Here is a 21,423-nt window from a genome sequence, read left to right on the forward strand (position 1 = left end):
TTGTCTTCTTGCCCATTTAAATTTTCAGACTAAAGTATGCATGTGTAACCCAGCTTCGCATCCCTTGTGACCAGCGGGCAGGCAGTCGGCTGGGCTATATGGAGGCGAAAAATGCTCTGTAAAAAAAACCAAGCTAATTTTGTTGCCAGTGGCAGCGATGTGCAAGCTGACCTTATCAGGAGAGCCTCTGCCTTTCTGTTCCATCCTCTGTGACTCACTTACCCCGCACCCTCCATCGGGAATAGCGGCCTTGTGCATGGAAGTAGGTTTCAATAACTTCTCACTCAGGAAATTCAGAGAGAGAGAAAGAGCAAGTGAGAAAGCTAGCAACTACCTAACTCCCTTCAGTGAACAGGTGATGCAAGTTGCAGTGGCACCTTTTTTCCCATACAAATGCAAGGCAGCAAAATGCCCTTCTCCCCCCAGCAAATTGCAGAAAGGTGATGGGAGATGAGCCACATTTCAGGAATTCCAAGAAGTGCAATAGCAAAGGCAATCCTGAGCTGTCAATAATTGACAAGCCTTCACCAGACATCTATCAGAAGAATTCAAGGGAGTTTTAAGGTGGTGTTGGAGATGGAGAGATGTGAGAGAGCGGTGGAGCTGAAGGCCCAGGCAAAATGATGGATCACCTACACACTGCGGCAGCCCCGCCATGCTGAACTCACCCTCAGAATTGATGAGCCACACCTATTGTCTCCCTGTCTCCCTCTTCCTATCATATCCACAAGTCTTCCATCTCCTTCCCCTGCTTCCTGCTTCTATCCCTTATATTCTTCTCTGTCTTTCTGGTTTTTTCTTATTCCAGTTCTTTCCAGCATTTTCAGTAGCTGTCTCATGCGTCACCTTTATCTCTCATTTTTGGGATTTTTCTTGGCTCAGAACGGCCCTTTGAGAGGCGATGCAACAGTAAGCACAACTGCTTCGCGTACAATAAAGCCCATGAGTGCGTCAGCTTATTTGACAGGCATCCATGCATTTTCCTGTTTTTTCTGATTATTTGATAAGGAAAAATGCTAATACTCCTGAACCAAAATAACCTCCATTTGAGAAATGTCTTGGGAAATAATTTTTATACAATATACAATATCGCATATATTGCTATATTGCCTGTTTTTGGGTGCTCGACTTCACTCTGTATGTCAACATTATGAGAACCATACTAATAAGGTTAGAGGGAGCATCTCTGTTTCTCATGATGACACCGTTATAAATGACAGGAGCACAAGGCCCTGCTGCTGTTCAATCACACCTCTGCTCGGCTTGCCCGTGGGGAACTCAGCATGTGTGGTGTGCGAGCACGTGTTTGTGCTTTACTGCCTCGGTGGTTCTAACGGCAGCCAGGTTTACGGTGAATGTAGTTGGAGCGGACAACAGCATTAGGGAGGAAACAGATCTGGAGGCAGAGTGAAGACGAAGGAGAGAAATGACAGCCTGGAGCTCATCTGACCAGCACTGCCTTGTTATGACTCTCTGATATGTGCTCCAGGGGCACACAAAACAGACACTTATTGCCTTACACCACCTCTCTCTGTTCTGTAGTCTGTCGTCTTGCAGACTCTCTTTATGGCCTCTACAGAGGGGCGGGAGGTTATCTTCTTGTGCAGGTCTATGTATAGGCTCCTGTTGTCTGCCTTTTCTTTTTCTTTTTCTCTGTTTATGCCAGTGTTTTAGAACAGGGATGATTTTAGGTTTGCAAAGAAGGTTTCTCACATTTTCTATAACATCAAATCCTGTTCTTATATGACAATTTTTACTTTGATTGCAGGATAAACCTAAATCACAGAATGAAGAAAAGACCAGGCTAATATTTACAATTTATCAACACATTTTTGCAGATATACAGAGTTTCTCACACATAGACGTTGCTTAAGTGAGGATTGTATAGCTTTCCTCATAGAGCAGCGGTCTCCAACCTTTTTTGCGCCACGGACCGGTTTATGCCCAACAATAATTTCACGGACCGGCCTTTAATGTGTTGCGGATAAATACAACAAAATAAAACTAGTACCGGTACCAAAAAAAAGATTTATTCATAACACACGTGAAAAGACCCAGGAAAACCGAGTTAACGATCAAAACGATAACAAAATAATGCTGAAAACCGATAAAAACCCTGAAAACCATACATTTCACACCTGAGGCTCAACTCTCGCGGCCCGGTACCAAACGACTGACGGACCGGTACCGGTCCGAGGCCCGGGGGTTGGGGACCACTGTCATAGAGTATATGTCAGGAGTCAAATTGAGATAAACAAAGTTAGTGGCTAGTTATTTGTTGTGGGTTTCCTCACAGCATACAAAAGCTTTAGAAACACTTCTGAAAAATGGCAGAAAAGCAGCAGGCAAATAACAGGAATGACATCTGGAAGACAGCAGGTGGTAATCTCCCCACAACGCTATTCCTCTTATAGTTCTCTGTAAGCTGCTGGGAATGGTGGCCTATATCAGTAACAAAGGGAAAGGGGCTTCTGTGTTTGGCAACGTTGACGTGAACTGTCTGCCGGTGATGATAATTGAAGAGAAAACAGGGAGGTGACTGTGAAGCTTGCAACACTTCAGCTATGAACACAGGCCACTGAATTGACTGCAGCGTCATCATTCCTGACCATAAAAGCTGCTCAGCCAGTCAATGCAGTCTGGCTTCATTCTCTCCTCGCTGGACAGTCTGAGCTATTTTTAGCCTCCCCGTGCAGCGTGGCTCAACCACCGCCGTAGCTACCTGGATATGAGGGCTTTGTCACTCCTGCAGGCTGGAGCAGCACTGATCTTGCTAGCCTTACAGCTTCCTATTTCCTCAGCTATTTCTTCAGCTGGAAAAAAGGTGACGGTGAAGAGAATGAGAAAACACACAAAAAAGAGAGAGAGAAGGCAAACAGATAATAGTGGTGTGTGCTTCAGAGTCTAAATGAAACAACAATTCCAGTGTTGTATTAACTTATATGATGTGACAAGGCAGAAATAAAATTCTAATGAGGCAAGCTGACACTTTCTATTCATGAAAATGCTAAATTAAAGCAATCCAAGCAATTATAGACTAATTGGTTTTGAGTCTAATAAAAAGGAAAAGTCTCTTTATAAGGGCACTGTTGATGGGATTATTCGAAACAATAGGTAACATTTATGGTAATGTAACTGAGTGTAAACTCAAAATAACAGCCTGATAATAGGTATACGTGTTTGCTGGGATTCCTTAAGACTAGTAGAGCAGCGGTACTGCAGAGTGCCTTTTCTTGTGTTTTACATGCATTGTTAGTCACAGACATTTTGTTTGGGTTGTCTTTTTCCTGCAGGTATACAAACCTGTGCCTATTAATCAGCATAATATTATTCAGTATTCCCTGGCATGGTAAACAAATGCTCCAAACGGATTCATTTGAAATGACTCTGCTGCAATCCCACGGTGCATTAGGGCTGTTTAAATGCACTGAGCGCTCGACGACACTCACCTGGGGTCCCTCACGGTAGTTTCTCTTTTTTGTTTCTCCAGAGTCTATTGATCCTGGCACCCACTACATCGTATTGCACGCGCAGCTTAAAGTTTGATCCACGTTGCATCATTCCTTGGTGGCAGTTTTACTGAGATACATTTGGAGTTGTAATTTTTTTTATAGTCCTGCTCCGAAGCGAGAGCCAGGCAGAGGTATGTTTTCGGTGCAGTTTGGTAAATGGCCTGTATTTGTATAGCGCTTTTCTAGTCCCTAAGGACTCCAAAGCGCTTTACACAACCTGTCATCCACCCATTCACACACACATTCACACACTGGTGATGGCAAGCCACAGCTGCCCTGGGGCACACTGACAGAGGCGAGGCTGCTGGACACTGGCGCCACCGGGCCCTCTGACCACCACCAGTAGGCGGCAACGGGTGAAGTGTCTTGTCCAAGGACACAACTGCCGAGACTGTCCAAGCCGGGGCTCGAACCGGCAACCTTCCGATTACAAGGCGAACTCCCAACTCTTGAGCCACGATCGCGATGATTGTCTGTCAGCAAGATTATGCAAAACCTACCGGGCTGAAATTCATGAAGCTTGTTGAACTCATTGGCCTTGGTGAAGGATACACTCTCCTAGTGCCCTTCTAGTATTTAAATTGAACTCAAGTCACCAACAGGCAACACTAGTGAGTGATGTAACATGAAAACTTTGAGTAGCATGTAATAGCTCGGATCCTCTTTAAAATCTGTCAAATTGGACAGCCATCTGAGGATGTCCTGCCAAAGATAACGCATCCCAGACCCACTTTTCTGTGTGTGGGTCTCTCTGGCATAATTCAGCTCCTCCAAGAGTGGTAATCTGAGGATTAATGACATCCACACATCTGACAGTCATGTGGCAGTGTGACACAGATGGCAAGGAATGCACACAAGGGACACAGATGGGGAAAATAGTGACTCTGGCTTTCTGCCATTCATCCACTAAACTCTGTTGTTGCAAAGGTGTAATATTTTAATCTTAACTATAAACAAACAAATGCAATCAAAAAATGAACCATTCACAGGGGAGGTAATGAGATGAACATAATATACAGTGGGGCAAAAAAGTATTTAGTCAGCCACCGATTGTGCAGGTTCCCCCACTTAAAATGATGACAGAGGTCAGTAATTTGCACCAGAGGTACACTCCAACTGTGAGAGACAGAATGTGGAAAAAAAAAAATCCATGAATCCACATGGTAGGATTTGTAAAGAATTTATTCGTAATTCAGGGTGGAAAATAAGTATTTGGTCAATAACAAAAATACAACTCAATACTTTGTAACATAACCTTTGTTGGCAATAACAGAGGTCAAACGTTTACTATAGGTCTTTACCAGGTTTGCACACACAGTAGCTGGTATTTTGGCCCATTCCTCCATGCAGATCTTCTCGAGAGCAGTGATGTTTTGGGGCTGTCGCCGAGCAACACGGACTTTCAACTCCCGCCACAGATTTTCTATGGGGTTGAGGTCTGGAGACTGGCTAGGCCACTCCAGGACTTTCAAATGCTTCTTACGGAGCCACTCCTTTGTTGCCCGGGCGGTGTGTTTTGGATCATTGTCATGTTGGAAGACCCAGCCTCGTTTCATCTTCAAAGTTCTCACTGATGGAAGGAGGTTTTGGCTCAAAATCTCACGATACATGGCCCCATTCATTCTGTCCTTAACACGGATCAGTCGTCCTGTCCCCTTGGCAGAAAAACAGCCCCATAGCATGATGTTTCCACCCCCATGCTTCACAGTAGGTATGGTGTTCTTGGGATGCAACTCAGTATTCTTCTTCCTCCAAACACGACGAGTTGAGTTTATACCAAAAAGTTCTACTTTGGTTTCATCTGACCACATGACATTCTCCCAATCCTCTGCTGTATCATCCATGTGCTCTCTGGCAAACTTCAGACGGGCCTGGACATGCACTGGCTTCAGCAGCGGAACACGTCTGGCACTGCGGGATTTGATTCCCTGCCGTTGTAGTGTGTTACTGATGGTGGCCTTTGTTACTGTGGTCCCAGCTCCCTGCAGGTCATTCACCAGGTCCCCCCGTGTGGTTCTGGGATCTTTGCTCACCGTTCTCATGATCATTTTGACCCCACGGGATGAGATCTTGCGTGGAGCCGCAGATCGAGGGAGATTATCAGTGGTCTTGTATGTCTTCCATTTTCTGATGATTGCTCCCACAGTTGATTTTTTTCACACCAAGCTGCTTGCCTATTGTAGATTCACTCTTCCCAGTCTGGTGCAGGTCTACAATACTTTTCCTGGTGTCCTTCGAAAGCTCTTTGGTCTTGGCCATGGCGGAGTTTGGAGTCTGACTGTTTGAGGCTGTGGACAGGTGTCTTTTATACAGATGATGAGTTCAAACAGGTGCCATTCATACAGGTAACGAGTGGGGGACAGAAAAGCTTCTTACAGAAGACGTTACAGGTCTGTGAGAGCCAGAGATTTTCCTTGTTTGAGGTTTGATTTACGAATAAATTCTTTACAAATCCTACCATGTGGATTCATGGATTTTTTTTTTTTTTTTTTTTTTTTTTTTTTTTTTTCACATTCTGTCTCTCACAGTTGGAGTGTACCTCTGGTGCAAATTACTGACCTCTGTCATCATTTTAAGTGGGGGAACTTGCACAATCGGTGGCTGACTAAATACTTTTTTGCCCCACTGTATATGAAAATCAAAAAATAAACCCTACAGATGTTGTTTAACAGTGTTTGTGCAAAGTTTTGTTCAGATTTGCCCATCCAATAAAAGAAAGACAGGATACATACAAACACATACATATACGGTGATCATTATTGTAAGATTTAACAAATCCAGCTGCTTCAGCTTAAATAGTCTGCCCACTCATGAGTGATATATCACTGAGATGATATTTTGAAGTCCCCAAAATATGTGTCACCTATGAAAACAATAATAGGCTATGAAAAAGTTCAATTTCTTGTGTCCCAGTTGTACTGTAACATGGGACTAGGGCTGGGGCGATCTCCTTCATAGCCTTATCGCCCCCCCTGTGTGATCACCAGTACCCAGTGCTAGTGTTGCCAGGGAGGGGGATGTTTTTAATCTCTACCCATTATGGTAGCACTACCCACCCTCTATAATACACACTGTGTAGCCCATACACAAGAAAACCCACACACAGCCTGTGTGTGTGAGTGTGAGTGAGAGAGAGAGAGAGAGAGAGACCGACCATGGGGAGATTATTTGCCACTTTCAGCATGATGAGAAACACGTGAGGATATACCAGCAGGAGAGCCCCATTCACATACAGAGATGAATTATTCAGCAATTCAGTCTATTGTAATTAGTGACCATAAACAGATGAATATCGAAAGACCATTTAAAGTCATAATATTAAACATGGCTTTTTTATGCTTATTTGTCTTTAGGTCTATAATACCGCTAAGTCATTCAGCCTGTTTTTATATAGGTGTGATAAAACTCTTTACTATTCTTTCCCCACACACAGCGTGTCACAGACAAACACACACATTCGGTGGAACAAACTTTAGTAGTTGGGCTAAACTAGCATCTCTGTAAAGACACAGGACGGAAAGGCTGTTGTCTCTCATTTTGAGATGAGGGGAACACTCAAAGATCGCAGAGGTGTGAGCGTGTCCACGCCGTTGTCACGAATGACTACAGTCAGGCATATTAAATTTCATATTAATCTGATAATAATGATAATCTTAACTGAATGGATTAATGGGAAAGTTGCTGTGATTGGCCAGCTATCTGCAATCACACCAAGCATGGTCAGTCCCCAGAGATCATCATCCACCGGCACAGCTCTACATGGAAATTGTTAAAAAATAATTTTCTCTACTTGCTCTATTTTGTAGGGGTGTTGCATTTACTTACATATCTTATGTGGCGCCACCATCAATGGATCCCACAGCAATAGTGGCAGACACTGTGGCTGATGTGTTAGGAGTCCCATTGGCTTTCAGTGGCACAGTAATAGCACATATCCAATATGGAGGCAGAGAAAAGATGATCCTAACAATGCCTCTGGCAGTGCCTCTGGCTACATGGCCAATGCAGACACACACAAACGCACACACTCGCTCTGCGTTTTGCCTTCCTTGGAGGAGCAGAAGAGCAGGCACATGTGTCTCCCCGAATTACTTTAAAGAAAAGGCAGTGGGAGTGATTCTATTCTTGTAGGAGAAAACACAGTCAATTCTGATTTCATAAAACAACACTCTCACTCACTGTGCATGTCTCCTTCTGTTTAAATCTTTATTTTGCTCCTTTCTCTTAATTACCATTTTCTCTTTTCTGCCTGACCAGGTGGTAGGTCCCAGAGCTTCCAGGGTTTTTCATGAGTGCCCTGCCAAACCAAGCACATTCCGCAAATACTATGAGCGTGGAGAGCTTCCGATTGCAGTGAAACATGAAAACCGAGGGAACAGTATTGCATGGAAGGTAGGGACGCTACACTCTGATAAGAGATGACTTATCGTTGTGGTTTTCACAAAGGCTGTAATGCTGTATGTCAGAAAAAAAAGATACTTTAAATAACCTTCGGGAGCAATACAAAGCTAATAGCAGCAAATTAAAGTCTGGACAACCTCAGTAAGGCCATCCTTTGATAATAACCCCAACAATCTCAATTCTGGAATGAAATACAACTAAAGTCTTTTTTTTTTTTTTTGCACTGTCTAACGTTTCAAACCATCCTTGCTGTCAAATACATGTGACGGTTGAATCTGAAGACTTGATAAGTGCTGTGCAAACACCGTTTATCGTCATCATTATCGACTCGGCTGAGGTGAAGATGACAGTTTCTCACATATTCACAGGCCCAGTGTGGGCTGTTATCCTGTAGGAGGCAGTGTAGATTAGCTCACTCGAAAGGCTTCACCTGTCCCACAGCACCAGTCAGAGAATCCATCAATCACAAACTCCATAGGAACTCAGGGCAGTCGCAGCAAAAACTCAGGGAGTGACTGTGTATGCATTTGCAAGTTTATTGTATATGTGTGTTTCAACACTCCGCTCTGAACCGTTGCAGCGTGGGTAGGATTGATGCGTTTTGGGTTTTTTTTTTTTTTCTAATCACCATGTTGCTTTATTTCAGCTCCCACTATGCTGCCAGCTATTCCATAACTTCACAACTGCATGCAGCCGCTATGCTTAATGGCATTTATTCATAGTAAGCAATGATAAATGAATCAAGCAAATTATGCCCCCTTTCTCTTTCTTTTTTTCCTACTTCAAAGGGAGAAGGAGAGGTGGGTGGGTGAGTGAGTGAGCTTTCTTGCTAGTTAGCTGTCTGTCTTCAGGTGAAAACACTGTAAAAGCATCTCCCTTTGAATGAATTATTTATGTAAAGTGTTCAAATGAATCTATGTGTTTGGAAAAAAAAGCAATGGATTTCTTTTGTGTTTTGCCGATGAAAAAAACACTCAGTAAATGGGATGTGGTGTATGTAATTGTTGCTGTCATACTCAGTGCTGCTGTTATGCTTATTGATCCTCCCTCCCAGCACTTACACACAGCCTCATCATTTTTTAAATCCTCAGTAAGAGAAGGGTTTTCCTGGGTGCTCGTTCACACTTAGGGCTTGCACTTTGAAGCATCTTTGGCGGTTATGTTCGTTTTGGCTTTCCTGAAGTGATCTTTTAGTCCAGGACTAGCTTTAATCCATGTCTGGGAAACCTGCTGAATATGACTCATTTTAGCCAGCCTCTTGTTTACTGGAGGCAGCCCATGTTGCACTGTATGTGTGGGTATACTATAACAAAAAGTGTAGCTATGATTGGAGTAAGTGGAGAGGGGCTGCTGCGTGTTTGCACTGAGCTGCCCTCGGGGCACGGGTTCAAGATGGCAGCTCAGGATCAATCCCGGTCTGAAAACACAGCCCCCTAGCAAATAAAAAGTCTGAGGAAGGTAAGTAACAGAGAGAGCCTTTTGCAAAGAAAAATGACTGGTATGTTTATTTAGCTTGTGTGCCCATGTATACAGACTGTGAGCATATATGTGTATGCTGTACATATCAGCTTCTACTATCAGCTGATTAGTTTGTGCATTCAGGTCAGCAGTTCAAGCCCCCTACAAAGAGTTTTTATGCTTATTTACCTCTGCAAAGCAGGAAACATCAACGCCACTCACTTCTCAAATTGACCACAAAATAGACAAACAGACTTCATGCACAGCCAAACAAATCTTTGCCATCAATATCAGCATTTCGCTTGTAAAGGTGCAGACAGGTAGTTCCTTTTTTCCCTATTTCCACTTACAGTACATAGTCATAGTCTTTCTGAGCAGCAGGGTGAGCAGCATGTGTTACTGGCCTCTCAATGAATCACCAGCTACACGTTATTAACATTTCTCCTCTTACAGTGTAGTAGCCTGGCGCTGGGGCTGTAGGCAGTTGCATGAGTTAATATTCTGGTGGAAAATCAGATATGTCATAACTTACTGGCAACACATTTTGTTTCCCAAACATTGCTACGTGGCAGCGAAGAGGGGGCTATTCCCACTACTGGTTTTCCTACGTGTATAAATCCAGAATAAAACAATAACTACTCCCAGTTTTGCTCCCGTGATCAGACATTTTTGTGCGATTGTTCATCATGAACATGAAGCTTATTCGAAAAAAATATTTTAGATTTTGCCTTTAACCTCTTCTTCTTTGTTGTTTTGGTTTGTTTGTTTGTTGTTGTTGTTTTTACATTTTTATTAGTACTTGGATTTTCCCTATTTAGCCAGCTAATTAGAGTACTTTTATGCTACAACAATGCATGCGACTCCTTTGACAGTTAGAAATCAGAGAGGAGACTCTAACTTACTTTTTACACACTGTTGTGAAATAAAGCAGGCTGGTGTTTTTGACTTTTGGAAACTTCTTTACTGTTAACTGTGAAATGTCAGACCAGAATTCACCCGTGCTTTCCTTTTAGTCGGTTCAAGTACCGCTAAAAGAATGTCTCTTTCACTCACTAAATGCTTTCTTCAAGAGTGACTCAATAGATAAAACTCTCCTCCACATCTTGCTGGGCGGGCAGTGTGGAATTGTGAGTACTGCTGTGCATAACTGCAGATTATAGCGTTCACTCACAGGGGAATGGGCTCCAAACCAACCAAATAATTTAACAGGTCTTCATATAAATTAATGTTCATATTTTAAAAAGTGTGTAATTGGGTTTTTAAGGAGTAGTTGGTTAACTGAAGAACAAAACTTCTTATAAATGCGTGGGAATTATTAGGCGCGGGTGATCCATTATGATCACAGAGACGTGCGGCTTTGTGACTGTATGTGTAGCTTGCCGGTGTATGTGTGGCTTTATAATGTGTGGTTGAGTCTATATGTTCAGGGGGAAAGCAAGTGAACCAAATGTCAAGGGCAAGTTGAAAAAGGGAAGGTTGTATCTGAAAGGTAATTTGGCTCTCCAGAGGTAAAAGCCTCAGCTGTAATGGGGCGCTCAGGTAAAAGCTTTACACGTATGGGGAACATGTGCGGCAGGTAGATAAGAGAGTGTCGAGCGAGTTCCTATCCCTGTCTATGTGTTTTTGTGTGCCTGTGTGTTTGTGTGCTGTGTTGTGTGTGTGTGTGTGTGTGTGTGTGTGTGTGCATGAATGCTTGTATGGTTTGTGCTTGTATTTGGCCACTGCCATAACGTAGCAGCCAAAGGCCTGGAACAGCAGTGTAATCTACAGCGATCCCTGGTGCCAAAAAGAGAGCGACAGAGAAAGAGAGGGAACAGAGAGAGGGAGACAAAGAGAGGGAGAGAGAGAGAGAGCTCCACAGGGACTCAGCAATCAGGAGACATGGCAGCCGTTTGGCTCTCAGTTATAATAGATGAGTTGAGGTCTTCCTGCGTTCCCTGCGGGGCTTGGTTTGACTCCCCATCTCTACCCTCCGCTGTGCTCTGCAGGCTTACAGCCAGACACTGTGGCACTCAGATACATGCAATGCACACGCGTTCACCTCACATGTACTATAAACCCCCTAAACAGTCTTGTATATTTCATTTCATTGATCGCTTATCTGTTTTATCTTGTCCCTTGATCTTATGTTCAGCTCTGTGTTTCTCTTGTATGCTTCCGGGTTGTTGTTTTATTCTCCTTTTTTTTTTTTTTTTTTTTTTAAATCATGCTTGTCTGCCCCCTCCCCTCTCCCAGCCCATCTACTTTATCTATTCCCTTTTGTCCAAAGCCTGTCTAGGGGCAGCAGGAAAAAGCCATTTTATAAAAATATCAATGCAAACCTGATTTCTGCTCGTCCTCCGCCACCACACTGACTTCGGCCAGTATAAGGGGGCGCAGAGATGCTGGTGGTGGGTATGGGGAGGGGACAATCAATTAATCTGATCAAGCGCTTTAGGAAATGGAGAGCGTAAGCGCTCCTAGGGGACGGATATCCATCTCCTTGGGATGATTGAATTACGCACAGAGTGAGAGTTGGAGAAGAGGGAGGGCTGGAGAAATGAGGTGGTTAGGGTGACCGAGGATGAGGGTGCATGTGCTTGAGAGATGCAATGGGAGTGCGCGCTTGATACAAATGAAAGATAGACAGAGAATGAAAAAAGAGCACGGGAAAAAGAGTGGGGTGCACGAGAGATGAGACGAGAGATGAGGTCATTGCAGATACAGCAGTGGAAAGGATCCTTCCTCCCTGCACATCCTCTTTTCATACCATCTAACTATTTGCATTTTTACGTGTCATACCTTATAGTTGATGACCCCTCTTTTTGACAGCTGTATTACATATTATTGGTGTATTCTTATTCTTGGGAGTCAATTTAGTAAACTGCTGCTTTCAAGTGATTTTTCACTTATTTAATAGCAAAGTGAAACACAGTCTGCGTGTGCACCAGCAGTATATAAGGCTATGGCATTTGTTCCACTGTCTCGCACCTAAATTAGCTATTACATGATTCATAGTTTTCATGTCTCAGATTATCATTGACAGAAGGTTACTGTAGCATGATGCTAATATTATCCACTGAAGTTTTATTCAGACATTAGAAACCTTAAAGTAACCCATCTAAGAGCAAATACTTTTCCCAGCCAGAAGTACAGCAGCAAAGCACTTCCCCAACAGTTGTTTCATAAATAAGCTTCAGGAAGTGGGCTTTTCCATTGTTTTTTAAGATGCACATTATGGTGCAACATCTTGCTTGGAAATACTGCTCCTTTTGCAGAAAATGACCTTCTCTTTAATTTTGGTGAATGCATACCATACCTCCCTTTCTGCTCCTTGGCAATGATGTCTTATCTGCTGTGGGCACTAGAGCTTTGTCAGGGAACCTTTGAATAGACAGAATAAAATGGGGTTAACCATGCGTTTTCTACAGCTCCCTGGCTGAAAGCTGGATACTCTGGGGGGATAGTTCTGTGTCATAAGGAAAGAGATGAAACACAATAAGAGGAGAGAATATGAACAAGCCCCCCTGGGCTTTCACTGAGAGAAGAGAGAAGAGAGAAAGAGGGAGTTTAGATTAGAGAAGTGGAAAAAGCAGCATGCATCCTCGCTGAAAAATGAGAGACGAGAAGAGAAAGGAGGAGTAGATGAAGGAGGTGGAAGGAAAAGGCCTCCAACTAACAACGCTGGCTAACCATCAAGATGTGCATGGGCTGCCTCCCTGGAGGGAAAGAATTGCCGAATGACTGCTGGGAAGAAGCCCGACGAGCTGCACCACTTCCATGCTGCTGGTGTGACTGCAGGAATGAGGGGGACTGTTGGAATGGAGGCATCCAGTAGAGAGAGAGCTTGTCTGTGGATCTTGAACTGCTACACCGCCTGCTGCCCTGAGCCATTACTCATAGCAGACGAACGCCGCGTGAAGCTGATGATGGTTGTTTAGCCTGTGGGCCTTCCACTCTTGCTGTGATACGAGACAATAGGAAAAATGGATTTTGGGAGAAAATGGTGGATCATTGGAGATACTTTTATTTCAGAAGATGACTTACAATATGACTCAGTATAAAGCTGTTTAGCTCTTTGGTCCTTCCTCTGGGTCCTATACAGGACTCAGAGTTATGGCCATGCAAATGTATGCCAAAATATTAAGGAGAAAACCATTGTTTTTAGATGCACTGTTTAATTTTTGGCTATAAAATCAAAGAAATCCAAAATTCACATGTGTATTATATTTTACTGGGCTTTGTCTGTTGAGCTTTTTCAGTTCACAAATGTCAGTGCATAATTTGCCTACAGTTGACTGGTGATTAGGGATGGGTATCGTTTAGGTTTTATCCGATACCGGTGCCAAATCGGTACTTTTGAAACGGTGCCGGTGCTCAAACGGTGCTCAAAGAATGGAGAACACGAAATTGGTCCAAAAACCTCTCATGTTCAGCTGTAAAAAGATAACAATGTTAGCCTTTTCTGCAGCTATGGGGCATATATGGTATCACTCTTGGCTGGAAGCAGTGCTTAAACAATGGAAAAAACACAAACTTTGTCCAAAAACCTCTCATGTTTAGCTGTTTCCCTCTTTTTCTTTGGTCATTTTAGCCTTTTTGGCCAGGGTGAAGGGAGTATCTGCCATCAAACAAGAAGACAGCTGCATGTAGCTATGATGATGTTTGCTAGTTCACCTTACATGCATTAATGTAATAACGCGGTTAGCCTACTCAACGTAAATTACACACGAACAACATTAAGCTACTCACGCAGAGAAGAACGGCTGCTGCTGCCATCATCATCATCATCATTTCTGCTACACTGGCAGGGCTAGGGGCCAGGACTCTCCTCTTCGGGTTTTTGGGGGATGTTGCTAAATCCGGGTCCGATAACAGGCACCACACCCGCAGTAGATGTGCTCTGTGTGAGGTCTCGCAGCAAGCTATCAAATACGGCGCATTTCTCGGCTTTTAAAAAAAAACAAAAAACGCTATGCGTCGCCAGGTGTTTCATCGGATTCGAGGAGTTACCTCCTTTGACAGTATCACAGTATCAGCTTAAAGCACTTGTTGCAGGCTGCTGAGTTTGCATATTTTGCTGTGAAGTACAGCCAGACTTTTGACCGCTTCGCCTTGGGCATTTTTAATCTGTAGCTCTGCTCTAAAAGAACGTACGTACCTGGGCCCGCCTACTATCCTCGGAAACGGAAAAGGATTGGCTAGAAGTGTATCACAGCTCAGGAAAAAAAAAGCACCGAAATAAAGCACCGAAATGTGCGCTGCTTTTCAGTCTGGTTTCTGCCGTTTATGTCAGAACCGGTGCCATCATGGCACCGGACACCGGTACCCATCCCTACTGGTGACCTGTCAGCTGGGAAGGGCTCCAGCTCTCCTGAGACCCTAAATTAAGTAGTTAAGAAAATTGCTGGATTGTACATATTTAATAAGTTACTATTTGCATGGTTAGACATAAATATTTAGAAATCATGCAATGCAAGAAATTATCTGCACTATGAAATTATCTTTCATAGTGATGTCTGTTATTCTTTTTTTTTTTAGTTTCCAGTGAAATTATACATTTTAACAATGCATATCTCTAAAGGATGTCATCTCAAAATTAATTTTTTCTCAGACTCTGAGCCACAAATGTCCACTTCAGCACCACTTACTCTAAACTCTCCAGTTTTATACCCATTTATATTCCCACAGTTTTTACAGAGAGGCTTGGTGCATACTGTTCACCACCTTATTTATAACACGTTTGATTCCTAAGTGATAAAAAGCTATTTCCAAAATCCCCTCTGTAAAAGCATTCAGCTTAATGTGTCAACAAAACTGAACAGTGTTTTTTAACCTGGTTTTATGTAATTTTCTGGTTTCTATTCCTGAAATGTATGCACTTTTGGACAAATTTATGTGGACAATGTCACAATTGCAAATACTGCAAACACTTTGCAAATATTTTTACAAATACTTTCAAAAATCCTTTCTGATTAAGTCTTAGAGTGGCTCGATCAACTTCTAATTCATTTTTGTGATCTTTGGAGTCACTGAGAATCTCTTCCCCTTTGGCCCACTGCTCGTTTCCTCGTCTCCAAGCTAACATCATCCCTGTGGACACCCTGTTGATCCAGGCCCTGCTACTGTCTTCCCCCCTAGCCTCCCATGCCTCCAGCACCAGATGCAACCCCACACAGCTGGCTTCCCTGTGCAGATGGTGACTAAAACAAATGCCCACGCACTCTCTTAGGGAAACATAGGATTGTGATTCCTTCTAGACAGATGGGAAGAGCCATGGATAGCTTGGGGTAAAGACGGGAGAGGGAGGTGATAGATGACATCACAGTGAAGTGAGGGAAGGAGATTGTGGAACGGGCAGGGTGGCTACCAAATTAGACAGAGACAGAGGACAAGACAGAGAGGGACATGGTGTGTCTGCCAAGGCTACAAATCATGTCCCCGAATGCAGCACCGGCACCGTTACCCCTCCCTCCCACAAAATAAGCCAGAGATCTATTGATTGGCACTCGTATTTGCTAGCGGGCTCCAGCTCAAAATGGAGCCTTTAATTAACTTAATGGACCGGCTGCAGCTGTGTGCGAGCCAGTAAGGGAGGAATAGAAATAGATAGATTGGGGTAGAGAGGGAGTGTGAGCCAGCATAAAGAATAAGTGGGGTTAACTGCAGACCCCTTCTATAATCAGTCAGGCGGGCCAGGACAGAGAAGAAAGTAAGACTGAAGGGACCAATGTCCTCCCCGTTCCTCAGTGTCCACCTTTCCTTTTTGGTGCTGATTTTCTTCGCCATTCTTCCAGTAGCGATGTCTACAACAATATGACATTTCCCCATTCAGACTGACCGCCAACAGTACTGGCATGTCTGTGTTAGTCAGATATAGCCTTTACACTCAGACCCTTCGCAGCCTGCTTGAAGACAGGAGTGACCTCGAAATGTTAGCCCCCTTCCTGCCAAGCCCATATTTCTGCACACACGCTGCCCACTCTGTTCAACCCACCCCTCTCTTCCTCCCACTCTGCCCTGCACCATTCTTATTCCTGTCCACTCATCCATTCTGTCAAAGGTTAATTGGTTTGGAAATGATTCGATTCATTCTCAACGTTAATGCTGTTATCATGCTTTTCTTTGAAAAAAAAAAGAAAAGAGAAAGAAAAACTACCCCCCACATGCACTTAAGCCTAATTTAAAATAAAGGGGGGAAAAGGAAAAAAAAAATCCAATTTAATTTTTTTTCTTACTCTAGCTCTGGCTTGTCCCCACAAGTCTTTTCCTTTAAATTATGGCAGAATTTCATTACCTTGAAAGCTTTTCTGCCTCCTCCCTCTCCTCCCCTCCCTGTCTCCAATACTTTGAATGGATCAGGACTAATGTCTTTCTTGTAACCTCAAGGTCGGAATATTTGGATCCATGGAAGCGCTCAAGGGTCTCTGTGATTAATGCACTGTACAAAGTACCTTGGAATAATGCGGTGGCTGATGACTGCGCAGAGTGATCCGTATACACACACGCCTACATCTGCTGGAGGTAGTTGTAGATAGAGGTGCCCCTGTCAGTGCCCTTGATGTGGATCACAGGAGGCATTGATATTCAAATAGGGTTACCCAGAGGCCTTCTCTCAGTTCCCCTGAACAGTGCCATATAGTACTTGCTCCCCCAAAGAGCGTCCTGCTTTTCTCTCTGTAGTGTTGGAGCTTTTCTTACATGGGCTTTGTTGGGCATAACCAGGATCTCTTCCCTCAGAGCTGCTTATAAGGATGACAGATTTTTACTGGGGCCACCTCATTCTCAGTGTAGTCCCTGTATACGAAAGTCACTTTGGGGCCTCAACAGCAGTGATTTCAAAATTCATTTAACTATTACCTATCAGAAATTAATTAGACATCTAAATGTCAAGAAGATAATGTTTTTCCTACACTTGTATTTACAATAAAACAGCCAGGGCCTGATTACTGCTTTGGTGTTGATGGGTTTTTTCTTCATTTTTTTTTTGCTGACGCAACTGCGATGTCTGATAAAAATGTGATTTTCTCTGTTTCCATGGCCACCTTGCAGAGGTCTTCACAGTGGCTGCTGTGCATGCTGTCCACGCCCTATTGATCAGAGAAACAGAGGCCTGTGTATTGAAGTTGTTTACAGGGCTGCAGATGCTATCTCCACTTCTGTTAATTATTTACATTCGGTTCCACAAATCTGATCAATAGTTAATTGAGCCAGCGGGAATTGTCTGGGAGAAAAACAGAAACTTTGCGGAACCGAGGGACACAATCGCCAGTGCTGTAATGTAAAGGCCCTTTGTTTTCCCTCATAGTTTTAAGGACAGTATTACACAAGATTTGGATTTACTATATGCTTCTATATGCTCTGATCTAGCCTTCACCGCCTTAAAGCAGAAATAATTCTAAATGGCAGCGTTTTAAGGGAGTAGAGGACTCGTGGCCATTCTCTTGATTTAACTGCCATTTAAATTGGCAAGTGCAAGAAGATGGCTTTACCCTTTGTCTTTTGTGGACTTTTTTCTGGAAGTGACACCTGAAACCCACAAGCACACTTTAGTAAAGTGTGCATAAAACATAGTATATCCTACAAGTCTTCATACCTTAAAAAGCTTCTTTGCAAATACAATATATGGGGAAAAAAAAGCACTGGGCCACCTGCACATGACACCTACAGAAGCTGCTCCCCATGAAACTTTATGCACCATGCGCCTCAGGACTCAGCGACCCTGCTCTGTTACTTTATGCAGTCTTCATGGCTGAGTTGCTGTGGTTCCAAGCCTCCTTCCACTTTGCATTAATGCCAGTTACAGTTGATTGTGGAATATATAGGAGGGCAAAGATTTCACAAATGGATTTATTCAAATGGTGGCCTCCTATTACAATACCGAGCTTGAATTAATTGAGCTTTTTAGAATGACCCATTCTGTCACACATGTGTGGAGACATAGGCTTAATTTTATACCCCTGTGCCAGTGGGACTGAAAGCAGGTTGCATAGCACCCTGCATTTGGAACACATTTTGCGCTTTTATATGAAAAAAATATTATTTGTTGACTTCAACAGCGGTAAAGTCAATAACATGTTCATCAACTGTTAATCAGAGCTTTTAATTCCTTAGATATTTCAGAGTTTGATCAATTTAAACTCTAGTCAGAATGCTCATTAAACAAAATTCATGTTATTGCAATTTGTAGATCATGATTTGGAGATTCATATTCATACTCAAGTTCAACCAATATTGTGGGGATCACAAAATGGAAATTAGAGCATCTTGAGCTCTGACATGGTAAAAGACATACATTTGAAAACAGCATTATATATTTAGTCATGGTGAACTTCAACAAATGTTGGGCTTTTTATGTCAAACAGGAGCAATTTTCCTGTGAGCTTTGGGCAGTAATTTTATCTATGAAGATACCGCTTAGCAGCCAAAATGTAGGATTACTGTAGAAAAGTAGGGAAAGGCAGTGAATGTAAGCTAAATGGGGTTCAACAAACCGTTGCATGCATTTCTGCAGAAGTGGTGCAGAACATTCTGGCTTTAATTGTAGAAGACAAAGTAGCAGCAGTTATTTGTATTTAAAACACGTGAGAAGTCTTAATTTAGCACACAGCTTATCCAACATTATCCATCCGTCATGAAACTGTGGTGCCAAATCATAACAATTTTAAAATATTGTTTGCAGAATCATTAAAGTTGTGCTCCACACACGTTCAAAAATTCAGAAATTCTCTAATGTGTATCTCACATGGTTTACGCAAAAAAATAAATAAAAGAAAGTCTAATTAGTAAATGTATTTTTATATTTTCTAGTTAGCAGATTTATTTTTATATTTGCTAATCTGAAAAACTTAATGCCCTATAATAATATAGGACACGTTTTTCATTTTTTAAATGCATAAGGGGAGAAATGCCTTAGGTCTTTCGGAAGTTGTTATTGTCCACAAACATTGTTCGCACTCTTTTCTCCTTTTCTTTGTTGACAGGAAAGCTCTGAAGCCTAATATCACTTCTCTTGATTCCTGTGGACTGAAAATTGCAATCAAAGGCAGCATAGTGTGGCGTTCTTTGACTGTGGACTGTTAGAAATAATAGCTCTGGGGTGCAACCAATTCACATCATTGACCTGGAGTGCACGGTGCATGCAAAGTCATGGCAAAATTCAAGGGTCAAAATATTTATTCAGTCTTGAGAATTTTTAATGCTACAATTTTTTTTTTTTACAATGTTCCCTAGTAGGAGAAAACATTTATAGTGTATTAAGACACAAAAGCAAAAATAGTTTCTTTTAAAATCTTGATTTTTTTTAAATGACCACAGAGAAATTTCACATTTTATTCATGAAAAAAACTCTGTACCTTAATCATACTTAGTAATACAAATAGAAGAAGACTTCTTTCAACAGGAGGATGAGGTGGGAGTGGGGGGTTAAAACTTAATGTCTTCTCCACGCTATTCGAACTATTGCCTCAAATCGGCGATATTTCCAGCTGCATGTGCATTAACTTTCAAAGAGGCAGTCTGCATGAAATCATCATTCCTTGAAAATACCACTTACCTTTTTTCTCCGAAAATATTTTGGGCATGATGTTTAACTTGTGCTATATCTGTACAGCGTCGAGCACCACAGCAGACAATCAGTAATACTGACATACTCAAAGGAAATAAGGGCACAAAGAACTGTTGGTTCACTCGACTGTTAAGGGCTCTGTTATTTAGATCAGAAGCAGATGCAGCTGAATTCATGTATGCGTGTAAATGTAACTTGTGTGTCTGTCTGAGTGAGTGAGTGACAGGAACTGATTAAAGTATGCAGTGGCAGCTCCGTTTTAGTAATCTGTCCCGCCATACCTCAGGGAACGAACAGTATGCGCCAGGATCTGGCTGTTAAAGCTGCGAGGCATATAATGCATTATGAGGAGAAATTCATCTCATTGTTTCTGTGCCCGTTTACCAGTTTGAGCTGCACGTATGCCATTGTTAACTGACAAACATGTCAATGACTAATCTCCCCGGGTGTTCGACCACCGCACCTTGTATTGGCTTTGGCGTCTCCTTATCTCGCTTCTGTTTCCAGCCTGTCACTGATAAGAGGGAATGGAGGGAGCAGAAGCTGGGTAAAGAAGAAAAATGAGAAGAAAAAGAGAGGTGTAGTAAAAAAGGTAACCGAGAAAGACAGAAATAGAGGAAGAAATAGGGCATGATTAAGGAGAAGGGTCTCTGTGGTGACACCCTCCCCACCCCCTCCTCTGTTTTGTGCTATATAGGTTGTTGTCATTGTCATTATTTTCCTGGGAGCAGATGAACACCATATCTGTTTTGTCCTCATCTACCTGGGCTACAATATTGTAAGCAAATCTTGAGAGAAAATACACGCTGAGCATTCAGCCGTCCTCGGGCGTCTTTCGGGTAGTCAATTTTATACTGATCGTGTGTGTGTGTGTGTGTGTGTGTGTGTGTGTGTGACTAAAGTGCAACCGCACACCCTCACAAAACACACTCCAGTCTATATTTCTTAGCGAAAGTGGGAAGGTTCGGTAATTTGTGTTCAGATGGATGAGCAACAGAAGAGGACAGCAGCGCGGTGGCAGCCGTGACTCTTACTTCAGTCTGAGTCTGACCTGACCCAGCAGTATTGCTAAATCTGACTTGTTACATGACGAGTGCTCTGGCACACCTCACCTCGCTGAGACAACCTCTGGCCACAATCTGGGTGTCTTTGTCAGCTCGTAGCAGCTCGGTCCCCAGAATTGCTGAGGTGGTGGATTTTCCTCTCCTTCCTCACTCATTGTCAACCCCCCCCCCGCTCCCTTCCTTATTCCTTCACAGCATCCACAGGTCAGCATTTTTTTTTTTTTCTTTGCTGTGTCACCCATTCACACTTCCACGGACCAGATGCTTTCTCAGTACCAAGGGACTGCATAGTAGTAGAGAAGGAAACTCCCTAGATCATTTCCTTGCTGGCAATTAGCAGCACACAGACGTCTCACTGTTTGAGAGACCTGACAGAAACGAGGAAAGAAAAAAGGGAATGAACGAAAAGTATGACGAGAAAAAGAAGGGGAGTGCTGGGAAA

The 21,423-nt window shown here is 42.9% G+C and overlaps 1 protein-coding gene across 2 annotated transcripts in view; it reads left to right on the forward strand.

Moving 5' to 3' along the window:
• The window catches only part of pacrg (PARK2 co-regulated), a 149,600-nt gene that overhangs the window by 18,754 nt on the left and 109,423 nt on the right, over positions 1 to 21,423 (forward strand). Inside the window, exon 2 of one of the 2 annotated variants that reach the window (XM_084915026.1) lies at positions 7,770 to 7,904. The exons of the other annotated variant lie outside the window; for it this stretch is intronic. Within the exon in view, the coding sequence (XP_084771152.1) occupies positions 7,770 to 7,904 (135 nt within the window). The remainder of the gene's footprint in view (positions 1 to 7,769; positions 7,905 to 21,423) is intronic. 2 annotated transcript variants of the gene reach the window in all.

Source organism: Perissodus microlepis, chromosome 19, assembly GCF_051167445.1.
Source record: "Perissodus microlepis isolate ML-2025 ecotype Zambia chromosome 19, ASM5116744v1, whole genome shotgun sequence".
Taxonomy (NCBI): domain Eukaryota; kingdom Metazoa; phylum Chordata; class Actinopteri; order Cichliformes; family Cichlidae; genus Perissodus; species Perissodus microlepis.